Genomic DNA, 24,970 nt, shown 5'->3' with positions numbered 1-24,970 from the left:
ATTTTTTTATTTTATGTTTTTTTACCCAGTAGATCATTGATTATTGTCCTCGCCTTCAAGGAGCTGCTTAATTCCCTCATCTTCGCTCCATGCCTTCAATTAGCCAACTTTTCTTTCTTGCATTCCCCATCCCTTCTGCTCTGCCAGCCTCAATACTCCATTAGTCCATGTATCCCACAACCATATCTGTATGTTCACTTGTGCAACCCCTGTTTGCGGAACACTGTTCCACTCCCCAGCTGATCCACAAGATGCCTCACTCCTCCCATTCAGGTCTCTTGTGAAGACCCACTTTTGCCATAACGCTTTCATGATCTTGGACATCTGATTACTCCGAATAAATACATGAAAATGTAAAACCCACTCTTTACCAAGTTATGCAATGGACTAGCCCTTGCTGATTAACCTCATAATCTTATTGATATCCTTCCTCCTCCACCTTCTCTATGGCTTATCATCCTCTTATCCGTTTAACTTCAGCCCTGATCCTGCAGGCTGCTCTGCATGGGCATAAGGGTCCATGTGGGCAGAACAGTTGCAAGATCAGGGTGTCGGGCCCCAGTCCGGTAATGTGGTGGTTGTGGGTGGACCTCTGTGCCCCTGTGGAGCCCCATTCATTCTGATGGGTTTGATGCAGGGGCAGGCATCCACTTGCACACACACACACGCTGCTGCAGGACCAGGACTCAGTCTGTAAGCCCCTTGACACAGGTATGAGGAGTTCCATCTGTCTGCAGAAGGTGCCTAGTACATGTGTGGGTGCTAGTGGAATCGATAAGTAATAATGAAGTTATTGATCCTTTTGTAGTGTTTGCCACGGGTCAAAATTTAACACCAGTCCTGCAAACACGTCTTTGCATAGGGCTTACTATAGTGACTTTGAAACCAATAGGACTGCTCAAGGTCATAGGCACTGAGCTGCTGGTAAGTGTTTTCAGACTCTGCCCTTATATCTAGATTGAGAATTTTACAGGGAAATTCCTTCCAGTGGATGCACGTAGAGACAAGGCAATGGCAGTTTACAGTCTTCTCACCATCATGTTAACTAAATCTGCTGAAGAAGAAGCCCCTGGAGCCATGTCAGTAGCAGGGTTCTTACTGGTGCTGCTGACACAGATCAGCTGATAGAAATGAGCATCAGTGGGAATATTTTTTTTGTAAAATATCCTAGTTTAGATAGGGCCCCACACCCACCCATCCCAATCCTGCACTAAGCATATCTCAGCCAGGCCAGAGTCTCTATCCTGTTTAGTATATTTCACTCCTTCAGTATTATTACTGGAGATGTTTGCATGAGAATGTCGTTATTCTATAGGAATTTACCTACTTCGCCTTATCCTTTGCACAAAGTTGTCCTCTGTCATATGACAATCAATTGCTATAGAGATGACTGAAAAGTTCCAAATACTAGATTGCAACTTCAGGGTAGGGATAAAGAGGAACAGATACATTCTCAGGATGAGGAGGAGAAGGAGAACAAAAACCTTATAATGCTCATGTTTAAGCAAATCTTCTCTTAAAATGTATTTCAAATTTTCTATGACGTCAAAAATTCCAGAGGGGTAGCTGTGTTAGTCTGTATACAGCAAAAACAGTGAGAGTCCTGTAGCACCTTAAAGACTAACAATGCATCTGACGAAGTGTGTTGCAGCCCAAGAAAGCTTATGCCTACAGGAATTTGTTAGTCTTTAAGGTGCTACAGACTTATTGTTATGACATGTCAGTTGCCCTTTGAACTCTCTCAGAATTACATTGGACAAACCACATTTTTGTCATGTTTTAAAGGGTAAATGTTTCACCTGTGTACAATTGTTTTCAACTGCAGCATGTGTGTGCTTGTAACATTTTGCAAATTCTGCCTGCCTGCTCCATTCTTGGATGCAACAAGCAAAAACGGAATTGTTTTCTGAAAAACTATGAAGGCAGGGATCTTTGGATGCAGGCAACATGTTGACATAAAAAAACCCAAAAAGGGCAAATCTGCACAGTGAAGGCGTATGTGATCATGATGTGAAAATGGTGCCCTGTTTTTGTTTGTTTAATAAATCCTTTTGGCAGCCCTAGAGATGATTGTTGCTTGTATTCCATTTTTACGTTGCATTAGCAGAGTAGTAAGAACTACTGAAATTTCAAAGACATTAAAGAAATGGTATAGGTCCAAACATATCCTTCCTTAGTGTTTCATGTATCAGACCTGATAACTTCTAAATGATTATTTTTGTATTTCAAGTTTTAACTCAATGCTTTCGTGGTACTGAGCTTTGAGTTTATGGGAAAGCATGCTTCAGTGATCTTCTGTCTCTATCCTCTTTTAAAGGCTGTTCTGCATGCCCTTCTTCACACCAAAACTCCCTTTCATCATAATTATATCAATAGTAGAGCCCATATTGCCACAAAGACATTATAGTTTGACTGGTGCTACGTCTTAGTTTCCTTATCAAACTCAGCTCAGCTGATCTTCTTTCTTAGGATTCTACGCTGCTGCCCATCACTATAGTGTCTGAGTGCATGAGGATTGATGTATAAAATGGTCTTATTGGCATTTTCACTTCTCTCTTTTTTTTTTTCCCAGTACCCTGTGATGAAAGGACATGATCTTGCTGTTGGCTCCTACAGTACTCCGAGATCATCTGAGATCACCATTCTACCTCTGTATGAAGTAAGAGGCAGTACATCTGTTTTTATTAATAATATTTCAGTAGTACCCTGAATGTGCTGTATGGACACATGATGACACAGGCGTTCCTCTGAAGAGGATACAAAATAAGGGCCCAATCTCTCAAACAATCATGTATGTAATTTTTTTTTTTTAATACAAGTAGTCTTATTGAAGTGAGTGGAACTACCTTCATATCTAAGTTATTCATGGGAGTAAGTGTCTTCAGGGTCAGACAGTAAAATTTAAACCCAGATCTCCCCATGGTTTTTTACACTGTTTGCTTTTCGGTATCTAACTACTTCAGCCTGTGGCTCCAGTCATGTAACCCATGAGTGGGTCTTGGTGTGAAAGTCAGTGAAGCTCTGCATGTGGGTGGATGTCCACCTGTGTAGATCCGATTGTAGGATTGGGGCTTTCTAATTGAAGTTCTGCGTGTGACACCTTGTTCATACCTTTCTAGAACACTTTTCAGGAACTGCAAGTGGTGAGACGTAGTCTAAACTTGTTTAGAACACAGATGATGGATTTGGAATTGACTATGTTACGTCAGCAAACAACAGTTTATCAGCACATGACTGAAGAGGAAAGGTAAATATCATTGTGTATTTTGATTTTTATGAGAGAGAGAAAATAAGCCCTTATCTAAACATATTTCATCCAACAACAATTATTATATAATAAGGAACCTGCTCCTGTTCCCACTGAAGTTAAAGGCAATTTGCACGTTGACTTCCTATTCAGCAGGATTAGACCTGAGTTTTCTCTCTAACTTTACTATCTTCCCACCCCACATCTGTACTACTTCTCTTCTTCTTCTGGTTTTTCTGGTCTGCCTCTTGTGCCAGTCAGCAGAACTCTTGTCTCCCTCTCCTGAATGTTTTTGATGGTTGTGGGTTTTAATGAGCTTTTATCAAAAGTCACTTGTAATTTTTTTTAAGTTCAGTGTTTTTGGCTTAGATCTTTTTCTCTCCCTCCTTCCCCCCATACAAAAATAAATACATTGCAAAGTGTTCAAATGTGCTTTCAACCCCCAGCTGCCACTTTGCAGTTTAAAAATGGCACTCATTATTTGTGGCTGTGTTTGACTGTTCTGATCATGGATTTCAGTAAGAGCTTCATCCAGCCGATCTGGATTTTAAATATTTTTAAAAATTTTAAATATTGCTCATCTACTTCTCACATTTCAAGCAGCTCTTGACTTGGCTAATTCAAAACTAATTCAATTCACATTTATCTTGCCTGTTGATAATGGCCTCTTGACCCTGTTGCTACCAGTGCTTGTGAAGAGAGAACCAGGCAGGAGAAATAAATTTTAATCCTGATGTTGCTGTTGATTTAAAATCAATCCTTTTTATAAAATATATTTAAATGTCTAAACTCAGTATGCCTGACTATATTGAATTTAATTTGAAATTTGTGGAACACGCTCCCCCTGTTATGCACTGAAGGTCAGTTTTTCCACTGACATAAGTTTTTTTGTTCCCCCCCCTCTGAATTTATCCCCATTCCACCCTACCCTACCCCCTTAAAAAGAGATGGAGTTGACCCTTTGCTCCCTTTCCCTTCATTACTGCTCAGGTTGCAGGAGATTTCCTGTGAAAGAGCATCATTCGGCACTTCAATACTGAGGTGCACCAGGGATTCCTTTGTCCTAGCTACCGTGGTCCTTCAGAGTATGTGATGGGTTATGTCTTTTTGCTAATAGAATACTGTTGTTCTTTGTAATTTGCTTACCTATAGATACGAAGCTGATCAACTCCAGAGTTTGAGAAAATCAGTCCGCATGGAGCTACAGGAGCTAGAAATGCAATTAGAGGAACGTCTACTTGCGCTGGAAGAACAGCTTAGAACTTTACACATGTCTTCACCTTACAGACCTCAGACGCTCACAGTGCGTGTTGTTCTGCATAAGTATTCATATATCTTACCAGCATGTTTACTTTAATTTCACTTTGAAATAAACCATATGCTCTCCCCTACAGTGTAGTAGACACCAACTTTGAAATCAAAATAGTCTCCAAGCTAAGCTCTGAATATTTTCCTTGACTAGTTGGGGGAAATAATCTGTTAAATCTTGAAGATGTGTTTTTAGTTTAGTTCAGAAGTGAGACTTCCTTGTTGTCTGTCAGGGGTCTTTCAAATCTGAAGAGGTGATTCTAGAATTCAAGTGAGGAAGTCCAAGCTCAGGGAAAACAAATGAAAATACAGTGTCCCCACTTTGAGGCTAAACTATTAACACCTAGCTGCAGATCTTCTCCCATCCTGTGATTTCACACCTCTTTTCTTCTGTCATTCTTCTTCTCTTTCTCCTGTTTTCTTCCATCCTCACCCAAGAAGTCTACTGAGAGTCCCACAACCTTAACCATCATCATGCATCACTGCAACCCTAGGGTATGGTGGTGTTCCCTTAGGAGTTCATCCACACTGCTCCTTTTGCTAGCTAAAAGTCACTGTAGACAGCACATGAGATACATATACCTCAAAGAGGTCAAGTGTGCTACCTACAGAGTTGTCCACCCAGTGAATGAAGGATTGGACGTAAATCCAGATTTATCTGTGCTTTTCATTGTGCCATCTTTCTTCAGGTTTCCTTCCCTTTCTGTGTCTCTGCTTTGCTTCCTTTTATTGCTCTTCTTTTGCCACCATCCTACAAATTATGTATGTGCCCTGCTAAACAATTAAGGAAGCACTACCAGCATAAATATTCCCCTAGGAAGGAAAAGAGACGTACGTCAGCGGGGTAGGAGAGAAACTGTTCTTGTCTCTTCCCCCCCCCCCCCCTTTTCCCAGAAACCCCTCATCCCCCACCCTCACAACAAAGTCTCTTGGGTGTCTGCTTCTTCAGCTCCATCTCAGACCATGGCACTGATGAATGTGACACAGTCTCTGACACTTTCTCTCAACTCCTAGCCAATGTTGTTATAGAAGTTCTGTGTGCAGGAGCCGCAGGGACACAGGCCAGATCGTCCTCTGTGAGACTGTCATGGAGAAATTTTGGAAGTGCAGGAAGAACTAAAAAATCTGGGATTACTGTGATCCTAAACCAAATATAAAGTCTAGAAGCATTAAATATAAACCTCTCATAGAAAAAAGGCCTGCTATGAAAATGACTGAAATAGACCCCCTTTGACCAGCTTCATATGTGTCCTGATTTCCATGTTTTTACTTCTTCAGAATATTTTCTACTACACAGTATATTATTTATTAACATTTGACAGCTTAAAAAAAACCAAACGTGCACTAACTTTGCTTATTATTTTCCAGGGCATGTATGGCAGCAGAAGCACTGATAATCTATCATGCCCTTCTCCACTGAACGTAATGGAACCAGTAAGTAATTTTGTTTTAAACATTGTTAGGAAAGGTGGGACAGGTTTCGTATTTGAGAACTGTTCCTGCAAGCCCTTACTCGTGAGTAATCCTATTGAAAACAGTGGTACTGCTCATGTGATCAAAAAAAAACCCATGCATGTAAGTGTTTGCATGAGCTAGCTTATGTTTTAGGAGAAATGTGTGGAGGTGAGGTGTGGCTTGGGATTAGTAAGATATTTATTGATGGTACATGATAATATTGCTGCTATACTTCTCCTTTATGCTACGGTCAGTTATTTTCGGTTCCAGGAGCCTTGGATAAGTGCCTTTTTTGTCATTTATTTATTTAGATTTATACAAATAAAACTATAACAGAATTCATAAAAAGAGCGGTCCAGAATTTGCAAAAACATAGGCATCTTTCAGTTGCTTTTAGTTGGGGGAGAAACAGTTCAAGACTTATGGATATTTTTCATCAGCTTTGACTGGGTGCATCCATTGTTACAGAAGTCAGTGGCTTGCAGCACTGCAGTCATTTTTATTTAATTTGGCTTTAAATAAAAGATCCTTGTGATCCTTGGCTGCAGTCACAAAGCAAAGCATATACATATCATGGAATGACTAAGTGACCTAATAAATAAGAAAGAAAGGGGGAGTCATGTCTGCACATGGCTGATGTGGTTCTGCAGAACAGTGTGAATTGACTTTGCCTATCAGGTGCAAAGCACAGGCAAAGCACCAGTGAGTACTCGTATTCGTATTCAGTATTCGTCATCTTAAGTGATTATAGAAAATACAAGGGGGAATAAGGCCAACTGGTTTCTCTGCACTCCTAGGTCTCTGAACTTATTCGAGAGCAGTCGTTTCTGAAGTCAGAATTGGGAGTGGGACTGGGAGAACTTGGTTTGGAAAATCTTCCAGCAGAGGGATCAGAGTCGGTGTTCTCTCATGGAAACTCGGATTCTTCTTCAGTGTGCTCCAGTCACACCAGTAGAAAAGCTGCTGTAAACTCATCTGAGCTGACTGGAAAATCCAAGACGCAAAGCAAGAGGTTATATCGAGCATCTGTTGCCTTAACGCCCACCCCGCCGGCAAGACCAGGCACTGATCAGCAAGCTGAGTGCTCTGAGGAGTCTGGGTACTCCAGATCAGAGATGGAACAAAAACTTGAAAAAGTCCCTCTTGTGCCTTCAGTTGGTGAAATTCACAGGACTGTGGAGAACGAGGAGCTGCAGCAAGTCATACGGGAGGTGAGAATAGATGGGCTGTCTTCTAAGGTCCTGGGTTTTTTAAAATGTTGGTTAGTTGAGGTTGTAATTGTTACTGCATGTAACTCTTTGACATTCTCCCCCGATCTCCCTACAAGCTCACTGAAGCCTACAGCAAAGAGCATGCAGCACTGGACCTGCTGTCACCCACCAGTGGGCTGATTCATAATTGTTTTTTATACCTGAACAAAACTGTTAACAGCACCTGCTAGAGCACATAACTGGTTAGTACCATGGGGATGATAGGGAGGAGCTCTCCAGCACCTCTGTTTGGTAACATCATGTCTGACTTCAAAGTAACATTACACTGGAGGGTGTTTCTCTCTGAAGTTCATCTAGCAGGAAGGGCTATTTGGGGTTAATTTATTGATGGAACATTATATCTAAAAGGTCTCAACAGTAAATTTTAAGAAGATTACTCTCCGCCTCTTTCCCTGCCCCTCCACCCAAACCATTGCTAGTTCTAGGAGTGTGACTTGAGTGAGCCATGGACAGAACAGAATCGACTCTAGCTCTTCTGAACCATTATAGTGGTCCTTATTTGTGTGTTTGTATTTGGACCTGTTATTGGCTGTCTGTGAAAGATGAGGAGGGTTGGTTGCCACATGCCTTTTCTGCAGGTTTGGTTTTAAAAGAGGACAATGGCACATTTTCTTAATTGCATGTAACTAGCCATGGTAACTTAATGACATTCAAAGGGGAAAGGAAATCAAAGATTTTTTTTCTCAGAATTGGTCCTGTGGGAATGTGGACTTTTCACTCTGTGCACTGAACACAATAATGGGAACCAGGAAGTTTTAATCCCAGCTCTGAAAGTGACTCAGTGGCCTTCAGCAAGTCACTGAAGGCTTAATTGTGGCTTTGCCATAAACCCTGAGAAAGGGTCCGCATGCGGTTGTGCTGTCCCAGGAGTGCACCGCTTCCAAATTGTGACTTTCTGAGCCTCAATCTAATACCTGGTGCCTAGTTTCTTCAGGATGTTTGGGGTGGGGAATTAATCTGATCCAGCCCTATACATAGTATAGTCATATAAATTACTTCCCCAGGCAGGCTAGTTTAGCTCCACCTACCTGTGTGGAAGGATGAGTAGCAGCTCTAGGGAGATTGCTTTTCCACCACCCTCCTCCCCCTGTGTCACCACCCACAGTGCAGATAGCCTATATAAGTAGGACTAAGGGGTGCCTCATGTTCCTTTACCCTCCCCAAATCTGGTAGCGTAGCTAGGATCACCCCAGCTTGTGCTCTCTGCGTCTTTCTCCATCTGTAAAATAGAAATATTATTTATTTGCCTACACAGTGCTTTGAAGATGTAAAGCGATCTAACAGTGCTAAACTCTGATGTCCCTCAGTTCTCCATGAAAGCACCAAAACTTTATTTATGTGTGGTCCAGTAGAAAAACTAAACAAAAATAAAATAAAAAATCCTTGAAGCTTTCCAACACCCAGAATTTTCTGGTGCCGTTAAACTTAGATGGACTGGAATGCTTGGGCTGTAAAATGGAGTATAGAATGGTAAATAAAATGATACAAGTTCATACCTCTAGTATGAGACGAGACTGAAGGAATTTAATCTGTTTTGTTCTGGGTAACTGCCGGACTGGCCAAAGTAAAGAGAGAGAGAACTGCAGTGCAATCTCTGGACACTCGTGTTAAAATGGAGTAAAGTACTAATGTTAAAATAGAATATCTCTAGTTTGGCTGTTATGGAAAAGAGCTTGGCAGCATGGTCAAACAGACAGGAGTCCAGCTTGCAGTATCCTTGCTCATCTTCAGCACCTTACAGCATGAGTAGCCCCATTGAAGTAACTAGGACTATTTGAGGAGTATGGTCTTACTCAGTTTGAGTAAGGGGGTTCCAGCCTGGCTGTTAGTGAGGTACACATGGAGTGATTGCATCATAGTTTCTGTGATCAACACTAAGAAGTAGACTTTCTCTACGTGTCATTGCACTGGGGTGGGTTTGAGATACTTTCTATTCTATGTAAGGGGTAAATGGTAGTAACAGAAGTGACTGTATGGTAGATGATTTTGTTTGTTTTTTAATGGCATCCAGTAGAACAGCTCAAAGAAAGGTGAGAGGAAGTTCTGGAAACTGCCTACTTGATTCAGAAGATAGGACCAGGTGGACCAAGATATCCCAAATTCTCTTATTCTCTGATCCATTTCCTTTAATTCCTTTTGAAGAGCCTCTTACTACTTGTGCTATTTGCTGAAGGCATTTTATGACTTGCACAAGAGATCTCTCTCTCGCAGCCCATTTTACCTTTCTACATTGGCCTTCCAAAGAAGCCCTAATGTTGCATTTGTGACATCTCTATTGTTCTTTCGGCAACAGACTGTAATGTCAGATGTGGGATTCGGATTTCATTGCAGGAAGAAACTGAGAGAGGAAGGAGAAAGTTATAATTCAAACAGTATGTAACAGTTGCCCAGGAAACAAAGAAAAATGGAGTCAAAATATGCGGTTATTTCAGGAAATGTTATTTTCAGATTTACTCCAATGTGAAAGTTCCTCCTTAAGCCTCCTAGGTGATAGCAAATAAAAAAAGATGTACGCTCTGAAGAGGTACTCAGGACATTTGGCTGAGTTTTCTGAGGCCTTTGTACATTCAGTGCAATAGCCTTTTAGCCCTGCAGTCTGGGACTCAAATATGTTGACTTAGTTGACCTGGACTCACTCCATAGGGAATGTTTGAACACATATTACAAAGTTGCCACACAGTATAACTTTATTAGCAGCCTACTCAGGAGAGAGCCAGACCCAAAATAGGAATGGTTTTGAAGGTCGGGATTTAGGGATTTAGATTTAGGCATAGGGATGTGTGTGTGGAAATTTTTGCAGAGTCTGCAGATGCTACCACATACTATTCATGAGAATTTTTCCATTTCATAAGCATTAAAATTACCAGAAACCGAAAAGTGTCATTGTTGTGTAACTCCATTGTTAGCACTAGAATTCTTTCTTTTGTTGGAGAAGGAAAGGAAATCTATTAGTATGCATTCTTGATATATGACTTCACAAATTCTAACTCCATTGCTCATTAAATCATGCCTACCATTCTGCATAGCCGCATGATCTCATGTTGGGAAAGGAGAAAGTATGTAGTGTTTCAGAACATGCTTGGATGGATAGTGGTGTTTGTGAGCTTTGACCTGTATCTATTTACTGGTTAAAGAAAAAAACAAATAAAACCATAACTGCTAGCTCTCAGAATAAATAAACTCACTCCCACAGAAGGGAATTTAGCAATGTTAAATGTCAAAATACTGAACATTGGTTGTCTTGTTTGATGAAAGTACAGTCTTGTCTCCATTGATTTATCACATACATGCTTATTTCTTGACTTCTAGATCACAGCATTGCAAGAAGTGCAGCTAGGTTGTTGTTGTTGTTGTTGTTATTATTATTCTGTATGTTGATTAACAAAATTTAAACTTTTTTTGATGTTTATTTGACTGTACCCTGGTGTGGAAGAATCTTAATGAAATTGTACATTAATGAAGCTTATAATACTCTATAAGCATCCCACTTGAATGAATGGAATACTAGTGCATTAGATGGCTGAGACTTGACTGATTATGTAATATGGATTCTTTCCCTTCTATGTCTCCTGTTCAAATCCAGCTCAGTTTGCTAGTGACGAAAAACCATTGCCATCTTTGGCTGGTTCGGTAGCTTGTGTGAAACAAATATGGCTGCCTCAGTAATTAGAATAATAGAAATATAGGGCTTAGAATCATAGAAATGAGAGATTGTCTAGTCCAGCCTCCTATGCTGAGGCACAGAACCAAGTGAACCTAGACCATCCCAGACGGGTGATTTGTCCAACTTGTTTTTAAAAACCTCCAGTGATGTGGATTCCACAATCTCCTATGGAAGCCTATTTCAGTGCTTAACTATCCATATAGTTAGAAAGATTTTCCCAGTATCTAACCTAAATCTCCCTTGCTACAGATTAAGCCTGTTTCTTCAGTGGACATGTAGAACAATTGATCACCATCCTCCTTATAACAGCTCTTAACATATTTGAAGACTGTTATCAGGTCCCCGCTCAATATTCTTTTCTCAACGCTAAACATGCCCAGGTTTTTTTAACCTTTCCTCATAGATCAGGTTTTTTCAAACCTTTCATAATTGTTGTTACTCTCCTCAAGACTGTCTCCCAGTTAATCCACCTTTTTCAAAAATGTGCCTGGCACCAGTACTCCAGCTGAAGCCTTACCAGTGCAGAGTGAGATAATTACCTCCCATGTCTTACATACAACTTTCCTCTTAATGCACCCCACAATATTAGCCATTTTTGCAACTGCATCACAAAGGGTCATATTCAATTTGTGATCCACTATAACCTGCAGATCCTTTTCAGCAATACTACTGCCTAACTAGTTATTGCCTATTTGTCATTTTACATTTGATTTTTTTTTCTTCCTTAGTGTAATACTTTGCACTAGCAACCTTTCCTAGCTTAGTGTTATCAGCAGATTTTTTTAAGCATGTTTTCACTCTCTTACCCAAGTCATTAATGAAAATATTGAAAAGTACTGGACTCAGAACTGACCCCTGTGGGACCTCACTACATACATCTCCCAGAATGACAGCCATTTATAACTACTCTCTGGGTCCGGCCTTTCAATCAGTTTTGCGCACCCACCTTATAGTAACTTTATCTAGACCACATTTCCCTAGTTTGCTTATGAAAATGTCATGTGGGACTGTGTCAAAAGCCATACTAAAGTCAAGATACATCACATCTTCCATCCTTTCCACTAGCTTCCATCCTTTCCACTAGGCCAATAACCCTGTCAAAAGAAGAAAATTAGGTTGCTGTGGTATGCATTGGTCTTAACAAATCTATGGTGACTATTTTTTATAACCCTATTATCTTCTAGGTACTTAAAAATTGATTAATTGTTCCAGTATCTTTCCAGGTATGCAAATTTTAGGCTGACCGCTGTCCACTTTGTTCCTCTTTTTAAAGATAGGTGTTATATTTTCCTTTCTCCAGTCTTCTGGGACCCCACCTGTCTTCCATAAGTTCTTGAAGATCATCACTAATGGTTCCAAGATTGCTTCAGCTAGTTCCTTAAGTACTTTAGATTAAATATCATCAGGCCTTGCTTTCTTAATACATCTGATGTATCTAAATATTCTTTAATCTGCTCTTTCTTTATTTTGACTTTTGTCCCCCCTTGTTGTTGTTATATTGATTGTGTTCAATATCTGTTCAGAATTTACCTTTTTAGTGAAGACTGAAGCAAAATGGGCATTGGACATTTAGCTTTCTTTATATTGTCTGTTATTAGGCTGTCCTTCCCTGCTAAGTAATGGACCTACAATTTCCTTCATCTTTCTTTTGTTCCTAATGTATTTATAGAATCTCCTCTTATTGCCTTTTATGTCCCTCATAACTCATGTAACTCTTTTTGTGCTATAGCCTTTTTGATTCTGTCCCTACATGCTTGCATATTATATAATATAAAACCACCACTTCTATTGGCACTCGTCAGTAGTCTCAGCAGAGAGACCAAGAGATTTAATTGGCATGGAGACTAAGCCTTTCAACCTTTAAAGGATGTCCTTATAGGTCAGGGTTACAGGGCAGTGGGAGGAAGCTTCCATTCATGTTCTACATCTTCTGTAGATAAATGGCAGACTTTAATCTCCAGGGTTGTCAGTCTGGCACTTTTCACCAGCAAGAAATTCATTGTTAACTATGCATCACAGTTTTTGCATTTTGAGGGTCAGGGGGAATTAATGCTTTATAAATAAAACTATTATTCAGACGAGAATGGGTTACGTGTGAAGAACTGTAAGGTTTGCTCATCTTTCAAGTTTCAGCAAATTTGATTCTATTTCTGAAAGTACAGGTGGGTAGTGCCTCAACTACCTTTTCCTTTTTTATTATTTGAGTTAGCAGCGTGCTCTGCTCTGCATAGAATGGAGGGGAAATGCTCCTTGCCCTGAGCTGTTTCTCATAAAAATGAGGAATAATATTTGGCAATTTCCATGACACAAAGAGCACTGGGTTTCTAGGGGATGGATACATCATGTATCAATCTAGGAATGACCTGGATAGGCTGTAGGGTATGTCTACATTGTATATCTAAGTTTGTAGGACCCAAGCTTGTGGACTGTGTTTGAGTGTCCACTTTGGGTTTACAATTTTTGGACCAGAGTCAAAGCCACACTAACGCATCCATTCTGCACTATGCAGAGCTTCTGACTTAGGTCAGTGGCTTGAGCTGCATCCATACTGCAAAATGACAGAAGTTGGACTGCAGTCACAGTGGGACTCTGGCTCTGACCCACCTCCCCTGCAGGGTCCTAGGATCCAGGGCCAGAATGTTTGCTGACCCAAATCAGACTGATTTCTAGGTGGATGGAAGGGGGACTGGGGCTCAAATCTGAGTCAGGGCTTGGGCTTAGTGTGCAGTATAGATGTACCTATAGGGGTCTGAAAGAGAAGAGGTTGAATGCGTGACACACTGGGATTGAAATGGCATCCCTGTACCCTGGAAAAAGGGCCTATAGAAGGGAGTAGGGGAGAAATACAAAGGGAGTATTGGGGTACAATGAAGAGAATAGATAGTGATGGAAATTGAAGCAGAGTTCTACAGAAACTTGAAGGTGAGGACCAGGAGATTAAACTTGATGCACAAGAGGAAGTTGAGTGGAAGTTTAATCTTATAGTTGAGGCACTAGTTAGGGACTCGAGATCTGGATTTAATTCCTTTCTCTGCCACAGACTCTGTGTGACCTTGGCAAGTCACCTAGTCTCTCTGGGCCTCAGTTCCCCATCTGTAAAAAGGTGAAAATACTGCCCTGCCACTCATGATTGTGAGGCACTCAGATTTTTAGAAAGTTGGGGAAAGTCATAAGGTGAAAGATCAGTAGTTGGGAGGGAGTCTAGTTAAAAAGGGAAGTGGAGGGATGGGGAAACAGGCTCAGAGACTGGAACTAAAGTAGAGGAGCTGAGAGGAGCTGCAGAAGAGTAACAGTCACTCTCTGTTCGGTGTCCGTGTCTTACCTGTTTGACCACTCAACATCAAATGTTGTTTCTAACACGTGTTTCTGGTTTGTTTTTCTTTTTAAATCTTTCAAGGACATAATCAGGAATAATCTAGGAAATTGCTGACATGCAGGGAAGTGTGGTGATGTGCAATCCTAAAGCATGATAATGATGATGATTCTTTGCAGCTGTATAATAATGCCTTTGAGCTGCAGATCTCGGAGATTTACAAACATTAGCAAACTTAGCCCTGTGAGATGGATATGTTTTATTATCCCAGTGGAGAGACAGAGGACTAGAGTGACTTGCCACGGTCACACAGGAAGCCTGTGGCAGAGTTAGGACTAGAACAGGAATGAATAGCCTGACTCCCAGTTGTATTCCTTACCACAAGAACATCTTTCCCCCTAGCACTTCACCTGTGCTAATTTGGGAAGGCTTTATCAGTTTATTTTAGAAATCAGCATTTATTTTTATTTACCCTGTTATCGTGAGGGCACAGAATGTATATTTTGGAATGGACTCTGGGACCCATATTATTATAGAAGAAAGATGGCTAGCAGTGCAGGGTGTCCTATTCTGACAGCTGTAACTGCCATGTGGTCAAAGGAACCTCAGTATCACACTGGCCCTAGACAGAGCCTTACCTACTGTGCCTTCTCATCAAGTTTAACATAGTGTGCATATCATTACCTGAAGGAAGAGAGATTCTAAAACCAGAGGGATACCTATCAGATTAACAGCTGCCCCAAAATCTGGATTGTGTGTGCACATATCTGAGATTTGTGGTTATTAGTGAAATTGCTCTGTGACGATGCTACGGATTGACGAATAGTGGTTTTTTAAATCTTACCAGTTAACAATGGTCAACAAACTATTCCACTGCAGAACTATTCCTGAATATGTTTAGGACCTGCATTTCTGCATGGCATGGATTGGTAATAAAGTTATGATCTTTTTCCACTAACGGTTCAGGTCTTGAATTATTTGCCAATAAGAACAAGAAATAAATAGTCCAGTGGTAGCCTTGCTGCAGCCATCTGACTTGGTCACTTAATTTCCCTGACACGTAAGGAAAAAAAGAAGACTGTACTCCTTGAGAGAGAAGAAGAATTTTGAGACAGTAATAGTGAGCTTTACGTAGCTCTTTACACCTTGAAAGGGCGAGACATCACAACAGCCCTGGCAAGTATGTTTAAGCAAATTTTGCCCCCCTTTAGTGGCAAGGGATCATGGAAAGATTCTGAGCCTAGCCCAAGGCACATATGAAGTTACTGGCAAAGGCAGGATTAGAATTAGGGATTTTCCTGGCTTCTAATTCATGTTCATTAAAACTAAACCACACAAACTCTATCACTTTGAAAGGAATATTTATCAATGTACAGTATGAACAGGTTTGGGGTTTTTTTAGTCTGGGATTTACTATTTTGTGTCAGGAAATGGTATGTTTTTGTTTAAAACAAAAACAACCCCAAACCTTTTATTCTGCCTGAGATGGATAATATTGTTAATTTTGATTTCCACTGACAGGTGAAGCCCTTTGATTTCTAATAGCCCTCCTTCCTCTACCTGGATTTGATTGTCCTCCCCTTTCCAATTCTCATGCCAAACACCTTTGTAATAAAGGTGAAGAGCATCTAAATCTGGCTTGGCTCTTGAAAATCTCCCAGACTTGCTAGTAGCTCATCTTTTTTTTTTTCTCTCTTGTGCATCATCCCCCCCTTTTCCATGTCAGATCAGTGTAATACACTGCTGTAGTGCCGCCTTGTCTGCTGATCATTTTCTCCTTCTTTTCCTTTAGCCTGTAGTGATCTGTTCATTCTCGCTTCTCCCTGTCCCCAACCAGGAGCTTACTAGAATTAAATCACCTTTTAATTTTTATATGTAAGCCTAATTAACAGATTTTAATAGAAATTATATGAAATAGCCTTTGCCAGCATAAATAGTATTCCAATGGCAAACTGGTAACAGTGAGCGGGCAGGTGTTTTTCTTCTAAAAATAAATCATCATGAATATTGTAAGTTTTGTTTACTTGATTTACATTATGTAGTGGTCCTATCCCAAGCACTGCCCATTTTTAGATGAGCTGCTTAACGTATTGGGGTGGGGTGGAGGTGTCTTTAGGTCCTGCAGAGACCCTCTCTACACATCTATTCACACTGCAAAAATTGCTCCATTTAGGGTGTTTTCAGTGCATATTTGCTAAAATTGTACTCTCACAATTATAGGCGGTCAGGATTTTATCAGTTTTTATCCTAAAGCTGGTAACCTTAGATATAAATAAATATAAACTGTCTGGAAAGAATGAGCTACTTAGTTTACAACACCATGCTTTTCAGAGTCTTTAGCTCCAGATAGTCTTTGCAACAGAGACTCTCTTTTCCATCCGTTTATTTTTTTAAACATTCAGTACTTCTAAGTACTGGCTCCTAAGGCATGCAGCTAATATCTAATATGTCTGCTGTACTGTGCAATTTTACCCCTTTGAATGCAGAGCTGTGTATAATTTAATGACCTTAAAACTCCATTTAATCTTTTTTTAGATCAAAGAATCTATTGTTGGTGAAATCAGACGGGAAATAGTAAGTGGTCTGTTAGCAGCTGTTTCATCCCCAAGTAGATCTGCTAATGCTAAGCAAGATACACATCCATGAAACAGGTACTGCAGGTAATTATTTTGAATTTTTGCTGGATTGATTAATTTAACTTACTGAAATTGTATGACTGGTTGCAGAAGAATTTTTCATGATATAGAATATTTGTATTCATAATTGTTAGATGCACTTTTAGGATTCTTGCACAGTTCAAATATAAAAGCCTGTGATGCAGCTACAAGAAAGTCATGTCTTACATTGCTCTTTTTCCTGAAACCTAAACTATATCAACTCAGTTGATGTTTACTTAAAATTGACAGATATGTGCCTAAATATGTTAGGAAGATGGTTTTGAAAACTCCAGCCATCTGAAGGTGATGGCCCTTAAACCTGCTAACTTTACCTAATATGTAACATCCTTGCTTCAGTGTCTGCAGTACTTCTTTATACTGTGTTTTAACTATAAAACATATCTTGACTACTGCATATAAGAAGGTTATCTAAATAAAAATACACATTTAGTTATCTAAGCAATCGGCAAGCTTTAAAGGGACCCCTTTAAAGGGTCACACTGCTTCATGAATCTGTTCTTGCTCTTAAATGATAAACGTTTCATTACCTTTTCTTTCTCCAAAAGGTTGGTATGTGGTCCAGTGACGCTGTGGAATTCTGTTCTTGGATGACGCACACTGGTGAAGGTGTCAAATTATGTGCTTGGGCTTCAGGAACACTAAAGCTGCTGAGATAGGCTACTGTATACAATGCTTAGTTCTATGATGCATTCCTTGTTATCTCTTCTTGAGTCAATATATAATGACTTAGACACTTTGCTTAGTTTACTACTTTCCATAAACCATCAAGAAAACTGTGGCCATTTGAAAGACCTAATATTTATTTTTATGTCCCTATTGTTAATTTGTGTGTAGTTTACTTCTTTGTGTAGAGGTGTGTCATGAAACTTGACCTAACCAATTTATAAATAACCTACATCGTCAGCCTAGCTTTTTTTAAAAAACACTGACCTCTATGAGGTATTTACTGTGCAATAACTGATTCACTTTGAGAGCTTGAAACAACCAATAATTGTTTCCACTGCTGTTACTTAGTGCCACTTCAGAAGAAGAAAAGAATCCTCTTGTAAAAATTTCCATTAACTCTTGGGGAGGTTACTATTAGCAGAGTGGTAGAATGATACGAGGTTACCTAAAACTACTTAAAGTTCGTACACTGAAAGCTTTATCTTTGTGCAAAAGATAACTTTATTTTGCTTCCTTACTATTCTCCCCCCCCCCCCTTTGGAAATGTGCCTTATTTTAAACACTGTCTAGTTGACTGTTGACTACTTCTCTGTTATATCAAGAGAAGTTCTTTTCTGTCATTTATTAAGCAAAATACAATAAAAATACTGCTCTTGGAAAAGTAATGGGGATGTATGACTTGGAGTGGGTGGTTGACCTTGGCTGTATTATGGGGAAATGAAAGTAAATTACCTTCTTTTTTTTTTTTTTTTTCCCCCTTCCCACTCCCCTTTCACTGGTTGTATTGTAGCTTAGGCTAGTGAAAATGTATTTGTTCCAATGGATAAAATTGGACGTAAATGGGGTTCATATGTGGTTTTGTGTGTGGTCAAATAGACGTTCAGTGGATGTGTAACATAACATCTGAATGTTGCTGAGATTCTCCTTTGTGCCTTTGTCATTTCCAGCTAATAAAAATGTTTATATTGTGTCAGTTTCAATTAAAGAATAGTTAAGGTATAACAATATTCTATAAAAAGGCTTATCTGAAAGATTTATAAATGTGTTTGGAAGACACACCTAAGGGCTGATTTCTAAAACCAGGAATATTAAACCAATAAAATATTTATTTTGCCTACATACAGTCTTTGTCAGTGTTTTTTATATTGATCTGGTTGGGTAAATTTTTTCATGTCCGTTTGTGCACTCTTTTTTGCTTAAAAACAGCGATGTTTAGATCAAATGACAGTCCTCCTTAGAAAAGGAGAACACATGGACCAAAAGAGTAGCATAACAGATAACATAAGTCCAGGAGCTGCAGAAGGCTTCATATGCTTAATTTACCAGACATTTAAGAAATGCGTGAGATAAATCTAAGGGCACCAAGGACCAGATTTTTCAAAGAAATTCCTCACCGTGCAATTTCCTTTTGCTCTTAATGGAAACTGTTGGGGGCTGAGCTCTTTTTGAAATTTGGCCCAAAGCATTCTTGAAAATCTGCCCCTAGATGATTACAAGTAGAAATACAAAATTGTCATGTATAAATGCTACCAGAGGAAGTTAGTGTAAGGATATAACTTGCAGAAAAGGGGCTCTGGTTTAATTCATAACCTGCATACATGAATACTCTATTTACATTTCAAAACTCTGCACGCAAAGACCATCCAGCCAGAGCTCTGTGAACCGTTGATGTCAGTTTAAAAGAATAAGAAAGAGCAGCAGTAGCCCTTCTTCTTCCCCCTCTCCCAACAACACTCCAACTACATCTGACTACTCAGTACACCCAATATAAATTAAAATTCCCACATCACACTCTCCCCCAAACCAAATTTCCACCCCAACTGAGTCCATCTCTTCCCAGTGCTGCTTAAATGGCTGCCTGTCTGCCTAAAATGTCAAAAAGTTTGAGCTATCTCAGACCAGGGTAGAGGAGAGTGCTCCAAATGAAAGGTGCTCTCAGAGAGAACGTTCTGCCAGCAGCCCCCTCTTTTGGTGAGATAGTGTGATCTCTGCTGTGGGAGCAGGTCAGGGAGAGTGCTGGTCCTTTATCTAGGAAGAACCCAGTCTACATAGGATGTGTAGGTCAGAACAATACGAACGTGGGATCTCACTAGTACAGAATGTGCTGTTTAATATTTGCTGGAAGGTGAAGACAGTGCCAATTTGTCATTCCGTTGACAGAAGGCAGATTAGTGCGGTTCTGGTGCAATTTAAAATAGATACACTATCCTAAACTACACTGAAACTAACAGACAAGTAAAACTGCTCAGCTGGTGGTACTGCCTTGAGTGCAGTGGCCTGGACTAGAAGACCTCTTGAGGTCCCTTTCAGGCCCATGATTCTATGAACTTCACTGTCTTTTAGGACCATCAATCATTTAACGTTTTCCAGTTGAATGGCATTGAAACTGGAGGGTTTTTTAATATTAATTCATAAATTCACCACTGCTGTCATGCAAATTAATCCTAACTTGTACCTCAACTTTTACTGACAACTTCTGCTTATGTCTTAAAAACAGCTGCCAATTATTACAGGAAACATTCCTCGCTTTGGTGCATTACCCATTGGTAATGCTACTTCACATGTAATTAAAAAGCCTTTATGAGGGAGGATGTGTTTTATTTTGTGTAAATGATTAAAATAGCTCCCATTCATCACAAATCAATGTTGTCTTTTCCTGCCCCTCTTGCAATCTGATATGAATCATATGCTGAATGACACAATTGTATTTAGTGATTAATGAATTTTCATCTGTTAATTCACTGTGAATAAATTTATCTGCCAGAGATCATTTCCAAAGCTTCAGTGTGATAGTGGAGTGAAGACGGCTTGTTGGAAAAGAAATAAAACCAAGGGCCGAGTTTTGAAAAACCAACTTAGGGATTTGGATAGGAACTGGACAACTGAATTTCTAAGGTGATTGCAGATCTTGTTCTAGAACTTGAGAGCACAGCAACTGCTACAGACTGGCAAATGCTAGTGGAAAGATTATCTTAAGGCATAGCCATTATAGGTTGGGCCCTCGGCTCTTGGAGTCACAGGGTTGCATCGGAATCTCATTTTTCATTTTAATAAAAATATGTTTCCAGCCCTCTTGGTTGCAAAAACTTCAAAATGTGACTAGAGCTCAATTGATGCGATGACTTATATCTGAGTATTCAAACAGCCAGGATCAGTAGCCCCAAAAGATGTGAACTACCCCATGCCTGTCTTCTCTGGGATGTTGACACCAAGACCCAGTGCTCTGGGATGCCCTGCCAGCACCAACCCAGCAGAGGACTCTGTGTGTGGCCAGAGGAGAAGAGGGAGGTGGACCCAGACCGCCCACCCAAGTAGATACATCTAAACTATTGAGGTAAATACTATGGAGGGTCCTCTGCAAGCATTTCTGCTGCCTCTCTATGAGGAAGAGGAAGTGCCTCTGCTGCTGTTTCTGCCATTGCTCATAGCAGGAAGACCGTGCCATCTTGTTGCACACCGCTATGGCCATAGATGAATGGTGGCAGGCTCCTCAGCCAAGTGGTAGGCTTTTTTGTGGCTGGCTCTTAACACTGTAGAGTTGGACACAGTGAGAGGCAGGGCCAGAAAAGATGCCCCATGTCCTGGTGTACCTAGAGACCCGGGTTGCCTTAATCCATTTCTGGTTGGTGTCTCTTCTGACAAGAGAAATTAATTCCATCTAGTCTTGTGAGGCAGGGTCTGTGTCTTCCAATGGCTTTTGTAAAATGCCAATCAAATGGCTACTGCTTAAAATCTAGAGCTGGTCAGAACATTTTCAGTTAAATGACATTTAATTTAAATATGCTATTTCACTGAAACAATGACATTTCCATTGGGATGGCGATTGAGATTCAGGGCTCTCTGGTCCCTGCTGACCAACTTAACTAAAAAACCTGGACTTTTCAGGCTGAAATCATCTGTTTTGATGCAATTCAGTTTGGAGAAAACTTTTGAAAGGTTTTGTTTCATTCCAATGTGGAATGAGAACAAATTTTGAAACTGCAAAAGTTGTCACAAAATGGCATTGTCGTCCTCTAGCCATCTGCATTACAATATAATGTGTACTGTGTTGTCTGTCATCTTCAGCACCCTAAGCAAGCATAACAATAAACAAAACAATAGCATAATATTTGCTGCCCAGTGAAAGCTGACAACTGGCTTTTACTCCAAATTGACATTGGTACAATGGAGTTCAGAATCTGGCCCTTAGACTGTAACCTGATACAGTCAATAGTGTAAAATAAACCTCAGACACGGTAGCATAATGGTAAGCACTGTGGCCTCATTTTAAAAAGAGGAGAAAGGGATTTGCAATGTGAAAGTAACATACACAGTACACCTCTGAGGTAGAGGTAGATGTTCCGTGTGTAAAGCACCATGCAGTAGATTTACTTATTTTAGAGATGGTTTTTCTCCTTCTCCAACAGCATAAAGGGGGAGGACCAGCTCAGGGAATTTATCTGTACAGGGGTTAGTAATTACAATACTGTAGGAAGAAGAGAACATTTTGAAAGCTAAGCATGGGCGTAGCTGCTTTGCTGAGTAGGAAGCGTTTAGGGGTGGCTACTAGGCTGCTGCTATAGTTATTTCTAAAACAATGAAGGTTAAGTAATTATTTGCTGCTTCCCTAAAAATAGTTTATTTTTCAAAATATTGCTGTTAAGTGTCTTGCTATAACTCATTAGTGTGTTCTGCAGTTATTCGCTTTTATTTTTCTGTGAAAATACACACAGACATTTCCATGATTTTATCTGGACATAATAAAGAAAGGGAAAATGGGTTGGGAGAGAAATATCTTGCGCTGGAGATTAGACGGTGACTAGGGTAATTTTAGTTTCAGCAAAACATACTTTAAATGTGTGTAATTAACAAAAGGCTTGCCCTTTTCAGTGGACAAATGCATATCTACCAAGCATAGCTTCATATGCTGACACTATGATAATGACAAAATACAATGTATTTGATTTATTAATCTTAGAGAGTGCAGCATGTGTTTATGAATGGGTGTAGTTTTACAATGATTAGTAACATGAAAAGCAGAGTAAGGAGATGTGATTTTCATAGCATGTTTAAAATTCTTGGTTTTTGAATTTCATAAAACTCTTTAATTTGAACTTGGGAGAAGAGCTGGGTGATTGTAGCACATGCTTTTCATTACAGTTAACGGGAATATAGGCTATTCAATTAATGTTGCTAAGAGTTTGGGATTTCTCCCTCCATTCTTCAAATTTCTTCCAAATCATACTGGTCCACAACCTGGAGCTTTCTCCTGCAAGTTGTAGGTAAGGAGCATGAATACATTTAAACAAAAAAAAAAAAAAACATTAAAAACAATATAGCAGCCCAGAAGTGGGGTCTTGTCAGAGTCAAATAACTCAGATCTCAAAAATTCCAATGATTTTTAAATTGGTTCACAATTAGACAAATAAATATTACATGGGAGAAATTACCACAATTTCAGAGTAAAACTAGGATACACAGAAGCTATTAGTTTATGAACTGAAAGAAATAAATAGGGTGCCAATTGTATTTTAACTTCAACAGCCTAAAAAAAATTGAAAATAATAAGGGGTGGTCAGTTTTATATCTTCATTGTTTAACCCAAAGTTATGATGTAAAAATTTTTATTAGTGATTTAGTATGGACTGGAGGTAATATGACTTCATGTTAAATCTGCACAGACTGTCAGCGTAGGTTTTATTTATTGGAAAATACATTAGCTTTACCATTTTCTTAGTAATGGGCTAAAACCTATCTTGATTTCCTGCTGGAATAAATATACAAAACTAAATTACCAATATGTTAGTCTCTGCAATATTGAAATATAGCCCATACTAGTCATCCTTAATATAGCTCATTTCCTATAATCTGGCTTTACGGACTCTACAGACAACAGCAGAAGGCATCTACTGGTAAATGTTTGTAGATTAACTGCTCTCCAGTTTGTCAGGTAATCTCAGTGAAATGCCTTTAAATTGAAGACACACTATCAATTCTTAACCCTCAAATTAACATAACTGTAAAGCTGATAGTTATTTGCATTCTCCTAGGTATTATTCACTCTTGCCCAAAGCCATTTAATAAGTAGAAATGGCAAGTAATGAAATGCAATTCCTAGTCAGCTAACACATAAATCCATGTACTCGTGAGGCACACAGATATGCATGGATACTTTGTAGCATAATGGAGAAATACTGAAGAAGGAAAGATGTTTCAGGAGAAACCTAGTCAAGCGGCTACTGGATGAACAAAAGCCTCTTGATATGTTACACTGGCCTCTGTGTATGCTCAAAGATTTCTAGCCTACAACTTTGCCGGCCTGCCACAGCATTTATTGCTGACAAAACAGACACCATCTGCTCTACACTCTCACTTCTTCAGCATTTAAATCCTTTGTTTTTTTCCAGTGGGCAGATGCACACAAATCTGAAAACAGCATGTCCCAAGTGTGACTGGGAACCAGCCTGCATGCTTAGCTGTTTTTAATGTGTTTGTGTCTGAATTTAGTGATCGTGAAAATGCCAGACTGAGAGCCCTGGAGAAAGAAATGTGTTTATTCACCAACCAGGTACAACATAGGCAGCTGTACAGCAGGCTTCCCCACACCATGCGGCCAATGTGTCCTCATCTCTAGAGGCATCATCTGTCGGGGTGAGTATGTAGTTCATTCTCCATGTTCAATCCATAACCAACAAAGGAAGGGGTTGTGCTGTGGATATCCATGCATTGGCCATGACAGTAAGACCCCAGAATCACATCACAGGAACGTTTTTGTATTTGTTAATAAAACGTTTGCATGGATCATTAGAATAGGACACCAGGAGAGAGGAAGCATAAGGCTTTACAAAGCCAGCATAGGCCCTAGCAGAATGGAGCGGCTACATAGCTATAGGGGGAATTAAAGCTGACCCCTGGCATGAACCCTGAGAGAAGGTTCAGTGCAAACAACACCTGCGCTCCCTCAAGCTGAATCCTCTCTGCAGTACAAAAGACCTTGGGGGTTCATAGACGTGTAACTTACACTTCCCTGCATCAGTTTCAGAGAAATTGGGTCATGCTCCCTGAAGGTGAAGCCTCTAGAACTGTAATTTTCAGAGTGGTCCTTGCTCTTCCACCTTACTAATGTGGGGCCTAAAAATCTCTAGTCAGATAAGGCCCAGGCTCAGCAGATAGGACAAAGGCCAAAGGAAAGGTCTGGAATGAGAACAGAGGTCAAAACCCCTTTAGGGTTGCAGTGTTTAAAGTTAATGTTTGTTGTTTCATTTTTACAAATATGGAGTGGTCTAAATCTATAGCCAATGCAAATACATCTCCCAAAAGAATAAAGAAAACACATTGAATGAAAGTTATAAAGTTTCATACTTTAATAATGGGCAATTACAGTAAGGG

General features: G+C 39.8%; 1 protein-coding gene across 3 annotated transcripts in view; it reads left to right on the top strand.

Moving 5' to 3' along the window:
- Window positions 1-18,725, top strand: part of ITPRID2 (ITPR interacting domain containing 2) — a 52,338-nt gene extending 33,613 nt beyond the window's left edge. For 2 of the 3 annotated variants that reach the window (XM_067549084.1, XM_067549085.1), the window contains exons 13-19: window positions 2,573-2,659; window positions 3,120-3,247; window positions 4,400-4,550; window positions 5,924-5,989; window positions 6,808-7,221; window positions 16,794-16,918; window positions 17,482-18,725. In XM_067549084.1, coding sequence (XP_067405185.1) covers window positions 2,573-2,659; window positions 3,120-3,247; window positions 4,400-4,550; window positions 5,924-5,989; window positions 6,808-7,221; window positions 16,794-16,904 — 957 coding nt within the window. In that variant the 3' untranslated portion in view covers window positions 16,905-16,918; window positions 17,482-18,725. The remainder of the gene's footprint in view (window positions 1-2,572; window positions 2,660-3,119; window positions 3,248-4,399; window positions 4,551-5,923; window positions 5,990-6,807; window positions 7,222-16,793; window positions 16,919-17,481) is intronic. The other variant, XM_067549086.1, reaches the window with a different exon arrangement.
- Window positions 18,726-24,970: the final 6,245 nt, after the last annotated feature.

The sequence above is a fragment of the Emydura macquarii genome, unplaced genomic scaffold (assembly GCF_026122565.2).
Source record: "Emydura macquarii macquarii isolate MOO-44397 ecotype Brisbane River unplaced genomic scaffold, CSIRO-AGI_Emac_v2 contig_1253, whole genome shotgun sequence".
Classification (NCBI taxonomy): domain Eukaryota; kingdom Metazoa; phylum Chordata; order Testudines; family Chelidae; genus Emydura; species Emydura macquarii.
This window is presented reverse-complemented; position numbering and strand designations above follow the sequence as displayed.